At 39.7% G+C, this 22,379-nt stretch overlaps 1 protein-coding gene across 2 annotated transcripts in view; it reads left to right on the top strand.

The window, feature by feature from the left end:
- Positions 1 to 22,379, top strand: part of MMP16 (matrix metallopeptidase 16) — a 307,082-nt gene that overhangs the window by 147,302 nt on the left and 137,401 nt on the right. The window contains exons 2-3 of one of the 2 annotated variants that reach the window (XM_089679703.1): positions 8,074 to 8,222; positions 21,442 to 21,564. In XM_089679703.1, the coding sequence (XP_089535829.1) occupies positions 8,074 to 8,222; positions 21,442 to 21,564 (272 nt within the window). Of the gene's footprint in view, positions 1 to 8,073; positions 8,223 to 18,784; positions 18,869 to 21,441; positions 21,565 to 22,379 lie in introns of those variants that run through there. The other variant, XM_089679704.1, reaches the window with a different exon arrangement.

A 22,379-nucleotide genomic window follows, 5' to 3' on the forward strand; every position in this document is an offset into this window, starting at 1 on the left:
GGCTATGATTTGGGCTGCTCTCGTCAGTGAACTTCAGCAAAGACATCTGGAATAGTCTGGAAGTAGATGATGTAATAAGAGTGCCACACCACTGATTATAGAGTACACAGCAATATTTCATAACTTTAAGTAATACTAAACAGGTAAGTGTTTAATTGCAGTTATTCATTAACATAAATCATATACAGGGGTTAAACATAAAAATGGTAACACTACATGATTTGCAGATGTAAAAGTGACAACATGTTTTTTGCATTGAAAGCGGATGTGATGTAACATTCTTTTGCTTCCGCTGTGTGATGAGACACCTAGCTAACATGCAGGAAGCCTCAGTTTCATCATTCACTGCGTGCGCTGCTAGTAATACGGAGCCATGCCAGAGCTTACTGAGCTTTAAAGAGGGCGAATTGTTGGTGCCCGCTGAATTTATTTGCTATGTGGTGAGGTTTAGTATCAAAGGTTATGATGGCATATACAGTTTCTGGGAAAACGTTGTCTGATATGCATGGTTGACACAGTCAAGTGACTGAAAAAGACAATTGGACATTGTGAAGAATTGTATGTGACCCAGAATGAGAAAATCGCTGCAAAAGTGACTGTAGAGCTCAGTCTCAGTCCTGTGAAGAGCAAGTTAAATTAAATTATAAATATAAAAAAACTGTTTTACAGCTCCCTTTCTTTATTGAACATCACGTGTGTACAGTCAGGTCCATAAATATTGGGACATCGACACAATTCTAACATTTTTGGCTCTATACACCAACATAATGGATTTGAAATGAAACGAACAAGATGTGCTTTAACTGCAGACTGTCGACTTTAATTTGAGGGTATTTACATCCAAATCAGGTGAACGGTGTAGGAATTACAACAGTTTGCATATGTGCCTCCCACTTGTTAGGGGGCCAAAAGTAATGGGACAATTGGCTTCTCAGCTGTTCCATGGCCAGGTGTGTGTTATTCCCTCATTATCCCAATTACAATGAGCAGATAAAAGGTCCAGAGTTCATTTCAAGTGTGCTATTTGCATTTGAAATCTGTTGCTGTCAACTCTCAAGATGAGATCCAAAGAGCTGTCACTATCAGTGAAGCAAGCCATCATTAGGCTGAAAAAACAAAACAAACCCATCAGAGACATTAGGCGTGGCCAAAACAACTGTTTGGAACATTCTTAAAAAGAAGGAACACATCGGTGAGCTCAGAAACACCAAAAGAATCGGAGACCACGGAAAACAACTGTGGTGGATGACTGAAGAATTCTTTCCCTGGTGAAGAAAACACCCTTCACAACAGTTGGCCAGATCAAGAACACTCTAGAGGAGGTAGGTGTATGTGTGTCAAAGTCAACAATCAAGAGAAGACTTCACCAGAGTGAATACAGAGGGTTCACCACAAGATATAAACCATTGGTGAGCCTCAAAAACAGGAAGGCCAGATTAGAGTTTGCCAAACGACATCTAAAAAGCCTTCACAGTTCTGGAACAACATCCTATGGACAGATGAGACCGAGATCAACTTGTACCAGAGTGATGGGAAGAGAAGAGTATGGAGAAGGAAAGGAACTGCTCATGATCCTAAGCATACCACCTCATCAGTGAAGCATGGTGGTGGTAGTGTCATGGCGTGGGCATGTATGGCTGCCAATGGAACTGGTTCTCTTGTATTTATTGATGATGTGACTGCTGACAAAAGCAGCAGGATGAATTCTGATGTGTTTCGGGCAATATTATCTGCTCATATTCAGCCAAATGCTTCAGAACTCATTGGACGCCGCTTCACAGTGCAGATGGACAATGACCCAAAACATACTGCAAAAGCAACCAAAGAGTTTTTTAAGGGAAAGAAGTGGAATGTTATGCAATGGCCAAGTCAATCACCTGACCTGAATCCGATTGAGCATGCATTTCACTTGCTGAAGACAAAACTGAAGGGAAAATGCCCCAAGAACAAGCAGGAACTGAAGACAGTTGCAGTAGAGGCCTGGCAGAGCATCACCAGGGATGAAACCCAGCGTCTGGTGATGTCTATGCGTTCCAGAATTCAGGCTGTAATTGACTGCAATGGATTTGCAACCAAGTATTAAAAAGTGAAAGTTTGATTTATGATTATTATTCTGTCCCATTACTTTTGGCTCCTTAACAAGTGGGAGGCACATATGCAAACTGTTGTAATTCCTACACTGTTCACCTGATTTGGAGGTAAATACCCTGAAATTAAAGCTGACAGTCTGCAGTTAAAGCACATCTTGTTTGTTTTATTTCAAATCCATTGTGGTGGTGTATAGAGCCAAAAATGTTAGAATTGTGTCAATGTCCCAATATTTATGGACCTGACTGTATTTTTTGTGCCGTAATAGGGCAAAGTCGGTACCACAGATGATTGACACTAGGTTTCATTTTATTCAGGTGGCATCTGCATCCATGGCTTTTTCTTGCACTTTACAGGTATTCACAATTACATTTGATATATTTAATTTAAGTCTGATTTATATTAAAAGTAAGCATTTTTGTGAGTTTCTTAGTGAATGTAATCAGTTAGCATACTATATCCCATTTCCTGCCCCCTTATAGTTTGATTATAAGAGGACATGGAGAAGGAGGGAGTGAGGGAGGAGAGTGTCATTTACCACTGTGTATATGCTCACATGTGTGACTATACTCATAAGGGCTGCACAGATAAGAAAAAGGAGGAAATGAAGAGCTTAGAAGGGAACTGAAATATGCTCATGCTTGGTAGAGGACACTAGCTGGTCTACACAATCTCAGGTTGCAGTAGGGACACAGAGAAGATGGGAGGGACAGCTGAAGGCAGGATCAACCAGGTATATTTTCACTTTACACAAAACAAATGCACACTGTTACACAGCATGTAATAAGAGTTTTTCATAGTCTGGATTTATTGACACTTTAATAATTTAGACCAAACAGCCAACACATTTCAGGCTTAGTCTTTCCCTTTCTTCATCAGGACTAGAAAGCCATATACACTGAAGCAGATGGACTCAATTGAGATTGTTTCTATAATCTAAAAAAATGGGATTGCTGATATGCATCCAGGATAATGGCTTAGTGGCTATTGATGTAATGTTACATTACTACAATCGAAGCATTAACCTGGTTGTATGGCAGCAATCATGTTTTGAGGGAAGCTCCCTCTTCATCAAGTCTCAAGAATTTCCCTTAAAAAGCATTGCATTCAACTATCCTAACAGGAAGTGGCCATGTACCTTGGTCTTCTCTTGCTCCTCCTTCCCATCTAGGACAAGAGTGGATTTACCGCATCTGTGTACCTGACTTTTGGATTTCCCTGCTTTTACTGTTTGGGATCCCCACCAGTGGCCACAGTTTTGGCTTCCCTTAGTTCTGTGCCTTTTGTATGGTTGCTGATATGCACACCCCCAAGTATGGATGCATGTGAGTGCATTACCTCTTTTTATCATTTGAAATAAACTTACCGTAAATTGTAAGCTGGGTGAGTGCTCCTATATTTCTGATCTTATTCTAGTTACCCATGTTCACCACCTGTATAATGGCAGAAAGACCTGGAGGTGTTTTTTACGACTACCACTCTTTTTATAAGACATTTTAGATGTCTCTTAGTTGTTCTGAAGTTGCTAGCTCCGAAAAATCTTCTTTTCATACCTGCTCATTTAGTGTGTGATTGACAATACGCCTCTCTATACAAGTAAATTGAATCTGGTACATGCGATTATGGAGACTATACATTTGGTAGAAACATGAAGCAACATCCAACAGAATGTCCCTTATTTGCATATTATTGAGGAATAGAGCAAGAACTGATATATTCATGTATTCAGCGGTGACATTCATCCGTGCTTGGGCCATTGATGCAACTTGTAAATAAATTATTATACAGTGTATGCAAACTTCGCTTCACTAAGTCATCCATTCCTGTTTATAAAACTCTAAATGTTTCATATCTAATGCCTACAAGTTGAAGTGATCAATTAAACAAGTCGAATAAATACACGTTAATACATGCTCTACAGAGCCTCTGATCATAAAATAGTTGCTGGGTCAGTGTAGCAGAGGAAAGCAAGTGCTAAATAAGATTTATAGCAGACGATGAAGTATTGTTCAAGACATTTTTTTTTTCCTGGACTATGAATCGGAGGCGAAATTACTAGGATCATTTATAATAGTCACAGGCAGGCGGCCAGTAAGCAATGGAGAAGTATTGCCCTTTACATGGTATTGCTCAAAAAGCCAGTGATATTTCTGTGATATATTGGGTAACCAAACCTGTCAGGATATTCATGAAAGTTTATCTGTGGAACAGTGGTAAGAACTTTACGTTGGAGGTGATCATATTTGTGATACATGCTTTACTAAGCTAGAAAATGAAAGAGCAGTTTGAACTGGAAGTGCAGATTAACTTTTTAAAATATTTTTTAGAGTAAAAGGAAATATTTTCACCAGCATTATTGTTCCCTTTATTATTTTATTTTTCTTTGGGGCACATTTACACCTATGCAATTTTAAAGCACGTAGGTAAGCTGCGGTTTGCCTCTTACTTTTAGGGTGCTAGCTCACATCTGTACTTTGCCTTGACCAAAAAAGTTCATTTTAATTAAAGCGGAATTCCAGTCCCCAGAAAAACATTTTTTTACAAGTTGACCCAGGATTGCCTTTTCGAGAACATTAACAATTGGTTAAAGTTATAAGTTATAGCCTTCTAATTTGTTTTAAATATGTAAATCTTTACCTTGATCTTAGAAGCAGGCAGGCACCATGATGGCTGTGGGCATCTGAAGCCCGCAAGGCTTTTTTACCTGGAATTGGTGCTGCTGGTTATCCCAGCATACACTACTCGATCTCGTGCCTGCACTGTACTGACAGTGCTTGGCGCTACTTGTATAGAACAGGTCATTATAACAATGGCGGGGACGGCGGAAGTTCCTGCCTCCTTATGGCAACCTGTCCATCAAATCACACCAGGATGAAGGCAAGTGAAGTCTGGAAACAAGGCAAGCCACACAACAATAATTCGAACAGCACAGATCTTATACTTCCTTCCCACACTGGACTCCGGTAAAATGGTGCCAAACTCTGCCCATTTGTGTCACTTCCGGTTTCAAAGTAATGTGATATTCATTCACTAGGAACCCAAAGGACTCCTGGGATACAGGAAAAGACATCCCAGGAGACGTTGCGAATCGCCTTAACACTTCATCGCCAAGCGGCCGGGACCGGAAGTGCAGTCCTAAAATACTATTTTAAGGTATTTACATTGAGAAAAACATTTTTTTTTCCAAATTGTGCTGGACAACACACGAAGCATGTAATCAGAGGAACTTTAAAAAATGGGTGGAACTCCGCTTTAAGGACTGGTAGATGGGAACACTTAAAATCACTAGTCATTTTCTGTCTGGGAACGTTCTTTGCAGTTCAATTTTTTTTATTCTTTTAATTAATTGGATGCAATTTAAAGAATTTGAAGATTGTATTCATTTTTTAAACTTGTAATAAGACAAGGTATTTAGAAGAAAGCAGAATATTTTCACAGTTTGAACACAAAAATTATCCAGAATACACAGGGTCCTGACAAATATAGTATACAAGGATCTCAGCATTTAGAGTACATCTTCATAATATGAAAGCATCACAAATGGGCCCTTGCTCAAAAATTAAAAGCGAGTGCGTGAACAATGGCCTTGCTGTGCTAGGGCCTGGTACTGTGGTTGACAAACCACCAACCTAACAATGTTCAGATGGCCTGTGGACGTATTTCTAATTGTGGCTTTTCTTTTGAATACAAAATGGTCCTAAAGGCACAGGTCCCAGAGAAGTATACAAGGATCACAGCATAGAAAGTACACCATTGTAATATGGAAACTACAGATGGGTCCTATATCAAAATTAAAAGCAAGTGTGAGAAAAATGGCCTCACAACCGTAGGGGCTGGTACTGTGGTTGACAAATCACCAAGCTAACGGTGTTTAAATGGTCAGTGGATGCATTGCTATTTGTGGCTTTTCTCTGGTGAGCTGTAGTCCACGAACACAAAGGTTTTGCTGGGCCAAACATTTCTGTTTAGTCTGTCATGGCTCTTGACACTGCTTGGAACACTGACATTCTGTATTCCCACAACCAATAGCCAGCCTCTGAATATTACATTTCACCCGATTGAATGCAGCCTGATCAAGGTATAGTCATCTTGTGTTAATGGGTAGTTTATATCTAGCCACACTCCTCAGTTCGACCAGTCAGGTCAATATAGTCTTGTACATTTCTTCACTGCTGATGGCCTGGTGTGTGTGTGTTTTTTTTTTTTTTCTTCTTTTTGAAGTGGACCCAAGTAAAGTTTATTATTTACATGCACATTTACAGGGAGCATTCCCTACTCCTGCTCTGTTCCTTTAGTGTCCACAGCAGGCAATTGGTGGTCGGGCACTTTTGCAGTCAATTGTTTCTAGTGAGCACACTTTTCAGTCTGTACTCCTTTAAGTAGTTATAAATCTTCAGGCTAAGTAAGAGAATGTGTGTTTTCCCACTGTTAAAACATGCTAGGCAGATTTCTTATATTTCATAGTCAAATGGAAAGTGCTCCTGTTACCAGACAGTAATGCGTATTTTGACATTGACATAATTGTAAAATCAATAAACTGTTGTTGTGATTGAAGAATATTTCATTCTATATTTTCGTCAATATGTGCAATGTTGTATTTATCAGTGATGTGTTTTTGACACTTTCACATTTTTAATATTTCTCACCATGTTCATTACTTTTGGAGTGATGTAATAGTGGGACAATGAATATGGTTGGCTCTTAATTTTGATAATGCTGAGTAATTTATAATTTTTTTGGTACTCGTATATTGTTGCACATGGTGCATAACTTAACCAGTGGTCTAATGTGACATATTTAATTACAAAAGCAATGTTGTCCTCTAAAGTCCAATTTTAGCCTTCCATTAAAAGAATATGTGCTGCAGCACTTAATAATAAAGGCTTCTACACTAAGTTTTCTCTTCGCCCAGTGCAAATTTCCACCTGTAGATGCTGCTAGTGAATCCCACCTAACGAAGCTTCTTGTGATGGTGTGTCAACACTGCAGCACTGCTCCTGGATTAAGAACAGATTTGCCTGTTATGTAGACTGTATCTCCTTGCACTACTGTGGGATGTCACTGTTCTATTTCTGACTTGCATAGAGGAAGCCTTGTTAGCAGAATATGTATGGTCCTTTCCAGTAGGTACGGAACACTCAGCTCCTGACCATCTCTTTCTTTCTGATTACATCTAGTTGAGATTTAAAGGGTAACTCTACTTTGAGTAAATATAGCAAATAAAAAATAATGGCATATGCAAATGCTGCACATGCTATGTTGAGATCGAAGATATTTTTTCTGGGATAATCCATGCAATTTGGCAACCTGGAGGTGTTATGTACACAGTTGGTATAGAGAAAATCTCCAGAAATGTCATCTCCTGCTTTTGTGATTGGCTCACTGTACTAAGATAAGTCAGATTTTAGGCATTCTCTGCAGTGGTGACATATTCCCTATGGTATTATGGCTAATGATTCATTACTTCTAAAGGGATGCAGACACTGCAACTTTCCTCATTAGAACACAAAAAGTACATCAGCTGATTTAATAATAAACCTATTCAGAATAAGTATGCAAATAGTCTGGTGAAACAGAGCTTTTTTTAGAGCAAATAAAGATGGGAATCTGCTACAAAGTTTGTAAAAATCCTTGCAATGTACATTGATCACCCAAAAGGGACTGTTGCTTTTCTCAACAAAAGTTACTTTGAACAAACCCGTCATAAGAGATCATTGATTAGGTTCCGAGGATGCAATCCGAAACCTGGAGAGATCAGGAGCAGAGGGCACGGAATGCAATTTGCTGTATGGTAAAAGTGGCAAACATAATACTGCTATATGTAGTCCGTGTCAAAATTGAAAAACTTTCTTTCAAAAACATTAAAACACCCATATCTACTATGCTTTACAAAAGTGTTATTTATAGATTCCCATATTTACCCAGGTTTTATGTTTTGTTGAATGTCAACACCGCTCAATCAGCATTGTTTTTGTATGCTTACAGGTGTGGCTACAAAATTACGGCTACCTTCCACCAACAGACCCCCGAATGTCGGTATTGCGCTCTGCAGAATCCATGCAATCAGCTATAGCTGCTATGCAGCATTTCTATGGCATTAACATTACTAGAAAAATAGACAAACACACAATCGAGTAAGTACTCTTTTATATTTTTTATTATACTTACTAGACACATTTACATATTTAAAGGGGCTCCATACATTACTTTGGGTTTTATCCAGACCTCCAGTGTAAGACGCAGGCAGTTTATCTAGATCAGGTGTTTTTTTTAATCCTTATTAGCAAAAAACCTTATTGATCATCATGGGTGTAACAAACTAGCTCATCAGAGCTGGAAGCGGAGTTCCCCTGTTCCTTGCTGTATTTGAGGTCTTCCTCAAATCATTCCTCACATCCCCCCCTTGCATTCCTGTGAGGCAGACTTTATCTCCTGGCAGATGATGCGGAACAAGGAGGCTAAGACATGAGAAGTGGAGCCAGCCCGTCTCCGGAGGTGTCACTTTGGTCACCCAAAGCTATGTAAGCCCCACACCTTATCAAACGGACCCAAGAACTGAACATTTTTCAGGTCAACTGTATGGTTCATATCACTGGATATGAAGCTGGTAATTTAGTGTAGAGTTTCCCAATGACCACTCCCAAGTCAGAGCCCCCCCCTCCCCTTTGAGAGGGACCTTTAAGAGAGTTAAGTGAGTTAGTCTGAAACACACACAGAGATCTCCGAGGTAACATTGTAACAGAGGAGATCAAAGAACCTTTCTGCTCTGCATCTTGAATTTGCTAAAACCAGGCAAGGCAAGTAACTTACCCTGTACTCCCTCGCTATTCTATGTTTGCTGTGTGTTTATATACATATATATATATTTTTGTGACATCTCTTCGTAAATATTTATTTGCATCTGTGTGACGCTTTTGGTAATAAATCTTTCTTTCTGAAAGTGTTAAACTGTTTCTAAGCGCTTACTTGCAATTCACGAATCCCTGCCTTTGAAGAGACACTACTGTTGGATTATATCTCTGTATGACAGGTCCGCGGGCCGTGCTATATAGATCAATATTTCAATCATTATAGTGTATATTTGATAACGGGAGTTTCCCCAGTCTCCGACAAAAGCGGTGGTGGCAGTAGAGGGTTAGTTGCGTAACTAACCCGACCCAGTAACAAGCGCATTCAGGCTGCAGGCACCGATTGTAGTCCATTAGCTGGGCAATCGCTGTGTAGGGTGCAGCTGGGTGGGGCCTTGTTACGCGTGTCACACCGCGGTTTTTGGATCAGCCGGCCCTTCGGTCACGAGCTTGGTGAGAAGGTCTGGGGTCTGACGCCGTGGGCGTGACGTATTACTGTTAGTCGCGGCTGTGCGATTGTCGCCTGTTGGTGGCGGCGACCGCGGGTCATGACAATGGGGTGTTAACCCAGCTCGAATTGGTCCCAGGTTGTAGGTCCCCCAGAGCAGATGGGAAGCATTTGGAAAGCAAGTACCAATTTATTTATGTTAAAACGAACCTGTGATTTGGCCTTGGAGGGCAAAGCAACAGGCCAGCTTTAATGCTCCCCTCGCCAGCATCACATACAGTCAAGTCCATATATATTTGGACACAGGCACAATTTTAGTTTTTTTCAGATATTTACCAAAGCATATTCAAACGATAGTTATATAATGGATATGGGCTGAAAGTGCACACTCTCAGGTTTAATTTGATGGTATGTGCATCCAAATTAGAGGAAGGGCTTAGGAATTACAGTTTTTAAGAGTAGCCACCCCCCCCCCTTTTTCAAGGGACCAAAAGTAATTGGACAAATGAATATAATCATAAATAAAATGTTCATTTTTAATATTTTGTTAAGAATCCTTTACTGGCAATGACTGCCTGAAGTCTGGAATCCATGGACATTACCAAAGACTGGGATCCTCCTTTATCATACTTTGCCAGGCTCTAACCGCAGCTGTCTTCAGATGTTCTTTGTTTGTGGGACTTTCTGCCTTTAGTTTTGCCTTCAGCAAGTGAAATGCATGCTCAATTGGGTTGAGATCAGTTGATTGACTTGGCCATTGCAGAATATTCCACTTTTTTTCCTTCAAAAGCTCCTGGGTTGCTTTTTGCAGTGTATTTTCCAGACTTCAGTCATTGCCAGTAAAGGATTCTTAACAAAATATTAAAAATGAACATTTTATTTATGATTATATTCTTGAAAAGAGGGGGGATGGCTACTCTTAAGAGCTGTAATTCCTAAACCCTTCCTCCAATTTGGATGTACATACCCTCAAATTAAACCTGAGTGTGCACTTTCAGCCTATATCCATTATATAACTATAGCTTGAATGTGTTTTGGTAAATACCTGAAAAAAACTAAAATTGTGTCCAAATATATATGGACCTAACTGTGTTTAACCTTCCTTTTACTCCCCTGCTGCTGCATTCAGCTACAGGGAGCAAGAAATGACAACCCTGCGTAAGCTTAATTTGGATCTCAAGCTGGAGCTTGCAGAGGGCTAATGTTCTCCCTGTTCCCATGTGACAGCACTAGGCTAATAACGAAGTACCAGCACAGTTACAAGGAATAATCACATACTCCTCCATACCTGAAAGTAATAGGTATTAACTAACCTAGGCACGGGTTGCTTTAACAAAACATATGTCACAAAGTGTTTTCCTGGAACATTGCTGTTTTTAAATGTAATAAGGCTTTGTTCACAAAAGGCAAGTGCAATGGAGCACACGTGTGCTGTGCAACCCATCAATTTCAATGAGCTGCCCTATGTGCAAGAAATGTGAAAAAAAAAGTCCTTGACCATTTTCAAAATCACACTGCACCGAAATGCATGGTGCCTAGCACCGCTGTATGTCTGCTAAAGGGCAACGCATTTGTGTTGTGAAATTGTGATTTTGTGCAAGTTCCCGACACAAAGTGTGAACGTAGCCTCATTAAGTGACCCCTGAAATGTTTATAAAAATATACAGATGCTTATACTATGTGGAAGAGTTCCTAATGGTTACCAGTATAGTATATTCATATGTAAATGTATGTTTGATGTCAGCTTGGGCCAACATTGGCTATAAGGTGATAAAGAAATATTATTGACACTGCTAAAGTTTGGTGTGGACTTCTATGTGTCAATGACCTTGACTTATGAAAGGGTTATGCCCATCTCATCATACAAAGTGACACCCCTTGTAATTTGTAATCGGCTCTTGAGAGTATAGTAATAAAAAAATAACAATAGAGCTATTAATATAAATAACTCCTTAAAGATCTTAAAAAATATATAGTTATTCCGTTAAACAGATTCTTGGTAGTGGTTTCACAGTCTGTCAGGAAACCAGAGAGGAGCAAGTCATAAAATCTGTTCCGTGAAAAGTACCAAAATGTGCTAAAAAAAAAAAAAGAGAGATTTTATCCATGAAAATGCGTCATTGGATGAGAGCAGATAATTGTCATTCACTTCTTCAATAAACCAAACAAAATCCACAAGGAATTTAAATCACCAAATTAAGAAGCTTAACTTTTTTAATTATTCACAACAATGACTTGAATAAAGCATTAAAAGACTGGAAATTTAAGGGAGCCATAAAATCTGTCAGTTGTTGATCATTTGATTTTTCTGAATATATACAAGGCATTGGAAACTGGGCAAGAAATTTTAAAGAGCATTTTTAACTTTAAGTCAGTGCAATGACTTTTCCCTTTTTTTTCAGTCAGGTAAATATAAAGTTTTGCATAATGTTTTGCAATTCCCTTTTGAGCCAACAGGTGGAGTTTTAGTTGTTAACATTTTTCACTTGCTAAATTTGCTCCTTTGATGCATTGAAGCCCATTGTTTACAGAAGTGGGGCTCATACTGACAGACTGTTTATCTGTATACATACAATATACTGTATTACAGGTGTGTGTGTATGTATGTGTGTGTATATATATATATATATATATATATATATATATATATATATATGTGTGTGTGTATCTATGTATATATACAGTCATGGCCGAAATTGTTGGCACCCTTGATATTTCTCCAGGAAATCATGTATTTCTCACGAAACGTATTGCATTAACACATGTTTTGCTATACACATGTTTATTCCCTTTGTGTGTATTGGGACAAAACAAAAAAAGGGAGGAAAGAAAGCAAATTCGACATAATGTCACACAAACCTCCAAAAATGGGCTGGACAAAAGTATTGGCACCCTTTCACAACTGCGGATAAATAAGAATGTTACAAGCATGTGATGCTCCTGTAAACTCACCTGGGGCAAGTAACAGGTGTGGGCAATATAGAAATCACACCTGAAAGCAGATAAAAAGGAGAGACGTTCACTTAACCTTTGCATTGTGTGTCTGTCTGTGCCACACTAAGCATGGACAACAGAAAGAGGAGACGAGAACTGTCTGAGGACCTGAGAACCAAAATTGTGGCAAAATATCAACAATCTCAAGGTTACAAGTCCATCTCCAGAGAACTAGATTTGCCTTTGTCCACAGTGCGCAACATTATCAAGAAGTTTGCAACCCATGGCACTGTAGCTAATCTCCCTGGTCGTGGACGGATGAGGAAAATTGATGAAAGATTGCAACGCAGAATAGTCCGGATGGTGGATAAGCAGCCCCAAACATGTTCCAAAGACATTCAAGCTGTCCTGCAGGCTCAGGGAGCATCAGTGTCAGCGCGAACTATCCGTCGACATTTAAATGAAATGAAACGCTATGGCAGGAGACCCAGGAGGACCCCACTGCTGACACAGAGACATAAAAAAGCAAGACTACAGTTTGCCAAAATGTACTTGAGTAAGCCAAAAGCCTTCTGGGAAAACGTCTTGTGGACAGATGAGACCAAGATAGAGCTTTTCGGTAAAGCACATCATTCTACTGTTTACCGAAAATGGAATGAGGCCTACAAAGAACAAAACACAGTACCTACGGTAAAATATGGTGGAGGTTCAATGATGTTTTGGGGTTGTTTTGCTGCCTCTGGCACTGGGTGCCTTGACTGTGTGCAAGGCATCATGAAATCTGAGGATTACCAAAGGATTTTGGGTCGCACTGTAGGGCCCAGTGTCAGAAAGCTGGGTTTGCGTCCAAGATCCTGGGTCTTCCAGCAGGACAATGACCCCAAACGTACGTCAAAAAGCACTCAGAAATGGATGGCAAAGAAGCGCTGGAGAGTTCTGAAGTGGCCAGCAATGAGCCCAGATCTAAATCCCATTGAACACCTGTGGAGAGATCTTAAAATTGCTGTTGGGAAAAGGTGTCCTTCCAATAAGAGAGACCTGGAGCTGTTTGCAAAGGAAGAGTGGTCCAAAATTCCGGGTGAGAGGTGTCAGAAGCTTATTGATGGTTATAGGAAGCGACTGATTTCAGTTATGTTTTCCAAAGGGTGTGCAACCAAATATTAAGTTAAGGGTGCCAATACTTTTGTCCAGCCCATTTTTGGGGTTTTGTGTGACATTATGTCATATTTGCTTTTCTGCCTCTGTTTTATATTTGTTCCAATACATACAAAGGGAATAAACATGTGTATAGCAAAACATGTGTTAATGCAATACCTTTTTTGTGTGAAATACTTGATTTTCAGGAAAAATATCAAGGGTGCCAACAATTTCGGCCATGACTGTATATATATATATATGTGTGTGTGTGTATCTATGTATATATATATATATATATGTGTGTGTGTGTATATATATATATATATATATATATATATATATACAGTGGGGATCGAAAGTTTGGGCACCCCAGCTAAAAATCTGTATTAATGTGCATAAAGAAGCCAAGGAAAGATGGAAAAATCTCCAAAAGGCGTCAAATTACAGATTAGACATTCTTATAATATGTCAACAAAAGTTAGATTTTATTTCCATCCTTTACACTTTCAAAATAACAGAAAACAAAAAAATGGCATCTGCAAAAGTTTGGGCACCCTGCAGAATTTATAGCATGCACTGCCCCCTTTGCCAAGCGGAGACCTGCCAGTGTCATGGATTGTTCTCAATCATCGTCTGGGAAGACCAGGTGATGTCAATCTCAAAGGTTTTAAATGCCCAGACTCATCTGACCTTGCCCCAACAATCAGCACTATGGGTTCTTCTAAGCAGTTGTCTAGAAAACTGAAACTGAAAATAGTTGACGCTCACAAAGCTGGAGAAGGCTATAAGAAGATAGCAAAGCGTTTTCAGATGTCAATATCCTGTGTTCGGAATGTAATTAAGAAATGGCAGTCATCAGGAACAGTGGAAGTTAAAGCAAGATCTGGAAGACCAAGAAAAATATCAGACAGAACAGCTCGCAGGATTGTGAGAAAAACAATTCAAAACCCACGTTTGACTGCACGATCCCTCCAGAAAGATCTGGCAGACACTGGAGTTGTGGTACACTATTCCACTATAAAGAGATACTTGTACAAATATGGTCTTCATGGAAGAGTCATCAGAAGAAAACCTCTTCTACGTCCTCACCACAAAAATCATCGTTTGAACTTTGCAAATGAACATATAGACAAGCCTGATGCATTTTGGAAACAAGTTCTGTGGACCGATGAGGTTAAAATTGAACTTTTTGGCCGGAATGAGCAAAGGTACGTTTGGAGAAGAAGGGGCACAGAATTTAATGAAAAGAACCTCTGTCCAACTGTTAAGCATGGGGTTGGATCAATCATGCTTTGGGGTTGTGTTGCAGCCAGTGGCACAGAGAACATCTCACGAGTAGAAGGAAAAATGGATTCAATAAAATTTCAGCAAATTTTGGATGGTAACTTGATGCCATCTGTGAAAAAGCTGAAGTTAAAGAGAGGATGGCTTCTACAAATGGATAATGATCCTAAACACACCTCGAAATCCACGAGGGATTACATCAAGAGGCGTAAACTGAAGGCTTTGCCATGGCCTTCACAATCTCCTGACCTCAACAGAATTGAAAATCTATGGATAGACCTTAAAAGAGCAGTGCGTGACAGACAGCCCAGAAATCTCAAAGAACTGGAAGACTTTTGTAAGGAAGAATGGGCAAAGATACCTCAAACAAGAATTGAAAGACTCTTGGCTGGCTACAAAAATCGTTTACAAGCTGTGATACTTGCCAAAGGGGGCAGTACAAGATATTAACTCTGCAGGGTGCCCAAACTTTTGCAGACGCCATTTATTGTTTTCTGTTATTTTGAAAGTGTAAAGGATGGAAATAAAATCTGACTTTTGTTGACATATTATAAGAATGTCTAATCTGTAATTTGATGCCTTTTGGAGATTTTTCCATCTTTCCTTGGCTTCTTTATGCACATTAATACAGATTTTTAGCTGGGGTGCCCAAACTTTCGATCCCCACTGTATATATGTGTGTGTGTGTGTGTGTGTGTGTGTGTGTGTGTGTGTATATATATATATATATATATATATATGTGTGTGTGTATGTATGTATATATATATATATATATATATATATGTGTGTGTGTATGTATGTATATATATATATATATATATATATATGTGTGTGTGTGTAATATATAATAGTGTATGTATATATGCGTGTATATATATGTATATATGCGTGTGTGTATATATATATATATATATATTCTTCTATATAGAGTTCATTTTTAGATCTGACACAGCAGAACAGTGCATAGAGTCAGGAGTTTTCACCCTGTAAGGCTATTCCACATAGGATCACCCCTCAACAAATACCAGTTAATTTATCTCATCAGTGACCTGCTGAACATTCAAGATCTTCTCTTTTGATAACAGCCTGAACAATGTAGTAATATTTAGTATAACACATATTGGGAGGAAATAATTGCACAGAACCTGTATATGTATTTTGTTTGTTCCTGTATGGTCACAGAACTCCAGCAATCAGGCTGCATTAGATAATGTGGAGGGTTGCTTTGTATTCTCATTGTGTCCTGCATGGTTCTCGTCCTGCAGGGCTGGAAGGGGTGGCTCTGCACTCATGCACTAAGAGTTCCGATACTCCCATGGAACATAGACATTAATCTGTCACAGGCTGAATGAAGCATATTGACTTATTTCCATTATATAATATTTGGTGACTTCACCCTGACAAGGAGGCATTTGAGCTTAGCACCAAGGCACTCTTAGTAAATGGTAAAAGGGGACATTTGACCAAGGTCAGCTTCCATGTAATCTTGTATGGTCTGCTATCCCTCTCTGCAATTGTATTTGGTTTCTGCTGTATGGTTTGTGCTACAGTTATATTTATTTGGCATTGGAAATGTTATTGGGATGCAGCTGGAGATGATGATATAGACTTAAATAAATTTAATAGTCTCACAAGGGTGAATTTTTAACTCTGAGATATAGCGGCATAGGTGCATATGGGTGGGTGTGTGTGTGTGTACTGTATGCTGTGTATGTCTATAGTGTGACAATTTAATTCTCACAGTGGACTTGCTTACCTATACACTAGCGCCTGCTTTCACCTTCAAAGTCGTCAGCTGCTACATCTTGATAAAATTCCCAATAAAACACACTCAAGATAAATATATAACCACAAAGTAATGCCTAAAACTACTTTCCTCCAACATTAAAAAAACATCAGTGTAGTGTACTTCAATACAGTGTAGTAAAATTTAGAAAGTCAAAATATATCCACCATAGGTAAAACTTTACATTCAATGTCCATAGTTTCTTCTTGATGGTAAATGTCTTCTCTTTTCATCCCACCTCTGCCCATGGTTGGAATCTCCCCCTCTGCTTTGCTTCTTTTTCAAGATAGACAATAGCGCTTTTCAAAACGAGGTGTTTTTTAGTTACGTTAAAGTGGTTGTAAACCTCAGACATGAAATATGTCAAATAACAAAGCACATCCCTCTATAGTGTTTTCTTGTCTCAATCTAGAGCACTGAGTATCATCTCTGTCTGCTGCCTCTTTCTTCTGTTATCTGTATGAATCACAGGTTTTCCTGACACCAAGAGGTAAAACTGTGATGGGGGAGGGATCTCAAGCACAAATCCTGTGATTGACAACCTCAGCTCTTGTGCACTGTGTAAAGGGGGGGGGGTGTCGCTGCCCACCAATCAGCTCTCAGATCTTCTCACTGTGCTCTACATAGAGTGTAACTTCAGCTCTCTTCTCTCTGCTTTCTGGAAGTTAGACAAGCTAGTCTATACATTCTGGACTTTGAACGGATGTAGAAGAGAGAAGAATGTAGATAAACAGGTGCAACTTATGTAGGAGGGTTTGTTTCATCTCTGTGTATCATATGAGACCAGTCACTTAACGGGGTATATGTAAGAGTTTACAACCACTTTAAATTCCAGCAACATACTTTATAAAAGACATATTCTTTATATTGGCTCCTTCATACCCCATAGCCACCTTGCCATAAAAGCAGAAAAGGCTCAGACATAGAGTAAAACCGTTTAACAGATTTTAATAAAATAGGTAAAATTGCACTCCTATAATGTTAGTGCACATTAACAATATACAAAACAAGGATTTTGAATTCCCCTTCCTGTCAGTGTCTTGCAACTTATCCTGATCTCCACTAGATGACCTGCTCCACGCTGATGATGCACCTAAATAGGCTACGGGAAAATAGGGGGAAAAAGTTTTGCCTAGATATACTCTAACAGTGGTAAAAATTTCAGAACAAATAGACAATAATTCAGAATGCAAATCCTACTGTCCTTATGCATTCTGCATTGCATACTGTCATGACCCAGAAACAGACATACATAATTTGTATTGCTTTATTATGCAAAATAAGTTAAGGTGTATTTAAAAAAAAAATAAACAAGCAAAAAAATGTATTACTTTTTTTATATAGTAGGGAAGGGTAATACCCCTGTCAAGTTTGTATTGCTGTTGGTGTCCCCATGTGGGGGAGAACCACCTACACTTTTTGTCCTGGTAGTCGTTGCACCAGGATTGAAACCTAGGGGAAACTCCAAAATTGAGTTGTCACCAGAACAGGAAATAGAAGAGAAATCTTTCAATAGGGACTTTTGTCCTGGTGACCATTGTCTAAGAGGTGATTTTTGTCACAATGGCTAGCTTTCTTCTCACTTTCTGTTGTTTTCTCAAGATGGGAAGTAAAAGAATAACTCGCCAATGACACCTAGCAAAAAAGAAACTTGATAAGGGTTTAACCATTCCCTACCTCACACAAAATTGGGGGGGGAAAAGTTTTAGATGCACTTTAATTTGTGTTAAACTGCTTTTAATGGTTAGGTTAAGCTCCAGTCAAAAAAGAGATATAAAAACATCTTTTGATGCAATTCCTTTTTATCTTTTAATTTGCTATTTTCGGCTTTAGATCAGAGATTTCACCCTCCAGTACTTCTCCTTCTGCTGCTAGATGTCCTAATCATTCAACCCACATTTTCTGAACTTGGACCCACCCCAGCCTGTGACTGGACAGTGAAAGGAGAAGCAGCACAGTGATGAGCTCATCTCTTCTTTCTCCTCCTATCAGAATGCTTCTTGTCAGCACATGAACTGGTTGGCTGCTTGTGCTGCTTCTTTCTCTCATACTCCAGCCTTGCTGTAGCAGGGCAAATTCAGGCACAGTTTACATTTACCAAATAAATAATATATTGATTATAGAGCTGCATTAATTTGTGTCTGTTATATCTGTCTAAAGTTCAGGGGGGAGGGGTTTATTGATTTCAAAGCTGCGAATGACTAGTCATATTTTAATATCTGAAATATTCTAGTTTTCTGTAACATGATGGTAATGCTGCTAATGAAATGTAATAGTATTATGTGTGTGTTTGTGTTCTCTCCTCCTGCTTCCATGGCTTGATATAGTGAAATCACAATGAGGTGAGCACTTCCTTTACATAATGTTACAATATTTGGATTGCTGTCTGTATCAGTACTAAATGTCTTTCCAGATTTTACACCCATAAACTTGTAGATTAAATTCTGTTATGCTCTAAAGTAGAGTCTTTAGCGAGTTTTTGGGAAAGGCAACACCAGCCCCTCCCCCCATGCCTTTTGAATCCATGAGCTGAGTGGACAATTCTGAAAATGCTATGTTAAGTTTACATCTATGCATTGGTCTCCAAAGGCCAAATGCTAGCCTTTATCCAGCCTTGGGGCTCTATTCCTCCCACTGACGTGAGGCAGTATTCTTACCAGTGACACCAACAGTGGGGTATAATTCCTGCCACTGACATCCAAAAGTGGACACCATTCCTCCCAATGATACAAATGATAGGGTGATTTTTTTCACTCCCACTGACCACCTCTTTCACATGGCTGATCCAATCAGGTCCGCCTGTCAGTTTTTTAGACGGACCTGATTGAATGGTTCATGTATCTCTATGGACTGGCGGGTGTAAACAGACTTGTGTCCTGGTTCCGATCCGCTCAAAAGAATTGAAAGGGATCAGTTTCCCTCCTTCTAGATGGATCAGAAGGCAGTCTGGTGTTAACAGCTGGTTTCTTTCCACCCAACTACCCATATAGTGGAGTGGGCTGTGTCCCTGACCACTCTGCGTTTAACAGAGTGGACACAGACCTGTCATCCACCCACTCTGCTCAGTGGAGAATCCGCAGATCCCCCACTGAGCAAGTGGATTCCGCCCCATGGGAAAGGAGTTCCTTTTTGATGCTGGGACATTTTTTACTCCTGACTACAGTCTAGTCCCCCGTAAGTCTGAAAGTCAGTACATTGGCCATTTATTTAGAACATTTGGAGACCCCCTGCCCTGCACTATGTGCATCAATGGAAACACACAGCCCCATAGACAAGGCATTCCCTTTTCCTCCCTCCTCCTACCCCCTCCTTTTTCCAAACTACCAGACTGGCTGGAGATTACACCATCCCTTGTTACTCTTTCCTGTAAAGCCTGTAAGTTTAGGGAAGCAGCATTGAGAAAGCGGGAGCCAGCAGGATTGAAAGTTTTTTAAACTGCAAGTGCTGGGGTTAAAATTTTAACCAATAGTGTACTGGAGAATCTTTCTCTTTTATTATGCTCAGTGTATTAACCTATAAAATGCTGAGCATTTATTACCACTTTAAGCAATTTCAGCCACTATTTACAAAAGTAATTGAATGTATGAAGACTTTCTGCCACCAGTATTTTAGATCATTTGACAGCTTTGATAGACAGTGATGGTGGAAGGTTACATACATCTGTTGAAAGGGGCTGTGCGGTCAGCAGTGAAGGATCTGTTCTTGAATTTCAGAACTACTGACTTGTGGTGACCAGACATCCTACTCACTGCTGGAATTTGAGGTTTTTTTATTTTTTATACAATGCTGTAGAGAGCTAGACTCCACACCACTGGGGAGGTTACAAGGCATAGGGCAAATCCAACCCCAGGAGATCTCGAGGAATGAAAGAAGTCAGTAGGTGGTACCTCTTACTATTATCTACTACAAATTGAAGTATCGCTTCGCAATGACTGACCCTTATATATAGTTCATCTGAAGTTTGTATTCCTTTTTTACTGAAGGACACAGTTATATTAAACAGAAACTGGCAGGACATTTCTATGGTTTCCTGAGCTTAATTCTACAGCACACCCAGGTACATTGCACCCTAAAGCAAAAACAAAAAATACAGAAAGAGGAAATTAATTTTGGTTGTACTGTGCTCAAATACTTGGTCCTCCTGTGTTCAAAATGATATTGCCTAGTAATGCCAATTCTTTTTATAGCAGAACTCCAGCTAAAACTGTTGTGATGGAGTGGTGAAGGGTTATAACTTTGTCCTGTTACTTTTGCTAGTAAGACAAGATCACCAAGACAAAAAAAGAGGGCAGATCTCCTTAAGTGGGGCACAGACAATTATAAAAACCAACCAGCTGTTCTAACCCTTCACCACTCTATACAACAAAGGTTTGGCTGGAGTCAGAGGTGTCCCTAGGGTTGGTGTGATCCGGTGCGGTAACACGTGATGTCACCCCTCCAGGGAGGAATGAGCGGTGCCGGTGTAGCGGTAAAATGAGTATCCCAACCTGTGAAGATATGTATCCCCTGAAGCAACTGCGCATGTGCTGGTTTCAGGCCAAAGAAGCCGATCTCCGACTTTAGCACAAAGCTGCCACAGGTAACTCCTTACTGGCTGCAAACCGCTAAAGCTGATCCCGTGGATCACTATGGGTTGCAAGATAACCCCATATAGGTTCAAGGGAGACATATCTTCATGGGTCGGGATACTCATTTTACTGCTACACTGGGGCCAGCTGTCACTGTGCTGGCAATCCGGGATCGCCCCAATAACTGGCCAGGACCTTCACAGAGCCCAGAAGCTCTGCTGGCATCCTGCTTCTGCACCCCCTGTGATGGTGTCACCCAGTGTGGCCCGCACCCCCCTAGGGATGCCACTGGCTGGAGTTTCTCTTTAAATGTATGTAATCTGATTGTTTTCTTCTCTTTAATTTAGCTGGATGAAGAAACCACGATGTGGCGTGCCTGACACAACGAGAGCTAGCTCCAGGTTTAGTGTTCGCCGAAAACGTTATGCCTTAACCGGGCAGAAGTGGCATCACAAGCATATCACATACAGGTAAAGAGGACTGTTATGCTGTCACCCTCGATGTATGCCTAAAGGTGATTCTGGTAGTTGAGACACACTCTTTATTTGATACTGAAATTGTACCTGTCTATAAACAGAATCATTCAAGGTAATATGTCAAGTGTAGTAACTCACAGCAGCCAATCTAAATTCAGAACTCCTCGATCTGGCTTTATCAAAGTGAAATCTAATTGGTCTAATTGTTAAAAATAACTAGTTCCAGACTTTGGGCGTGCTACACATGCCCAAAAAAACATCATTGTACACAGGATATGTAGCACATACAATCGATCTGTCCTGTTTCTGGGACCCCTCTTCTAATATACAGTAACTATCAGCTTTGTTTAAGCAAAGTCGGTAATTCTGTATAATCAGAGAAGATGTCAAAAAAGTAGTCTGACAGTGTTTCTATATTCCTGTCTGAGTTATTCTAAATATGCAATGTAGCATATTGCTACATTTGTTTCTGTTAATTCATCTGCAGATGAATTTAAATCTGAAAATGATGTCAGTTAAAGCAACATAAGTGAAAAGTTTAACACATTATTAACCCTTAGTTTACTGTAATCAGCTCTAATTATTCTCCTTCTCCGTTCAACTATTATTTTTCTTCTGATTTTTTTTACCGTATATACTCGAGTATAAGCCGACCCGAATATAAGCCGAGGTACCTAATTTTACCACAAAAAACTGGGAAAAACTATTGACTCGAGTATAAGCCGAGGGTGGGAAATGAGGCACCTACTAGTCAATGTAAAAAATAAAGATAGAGACCAATAAAATCACATGAATATTTGTGGGGTGTC

Source organism: Staurois parvus, unplaced genomic scaffold, assembly GCF_062004578.1.
Source record: "Staurois parvus isolate SC_StPar_1 unplaced genomic scaffold, SC_StPar_1.0 ptg000230l, whole genome shotgun sequence".
Taxonomy (NCBI): Eukaryota; Metazoa; Chordata; class Amphibia; order Anura; family Ranidae; genus Staurois; species Staurois parvus.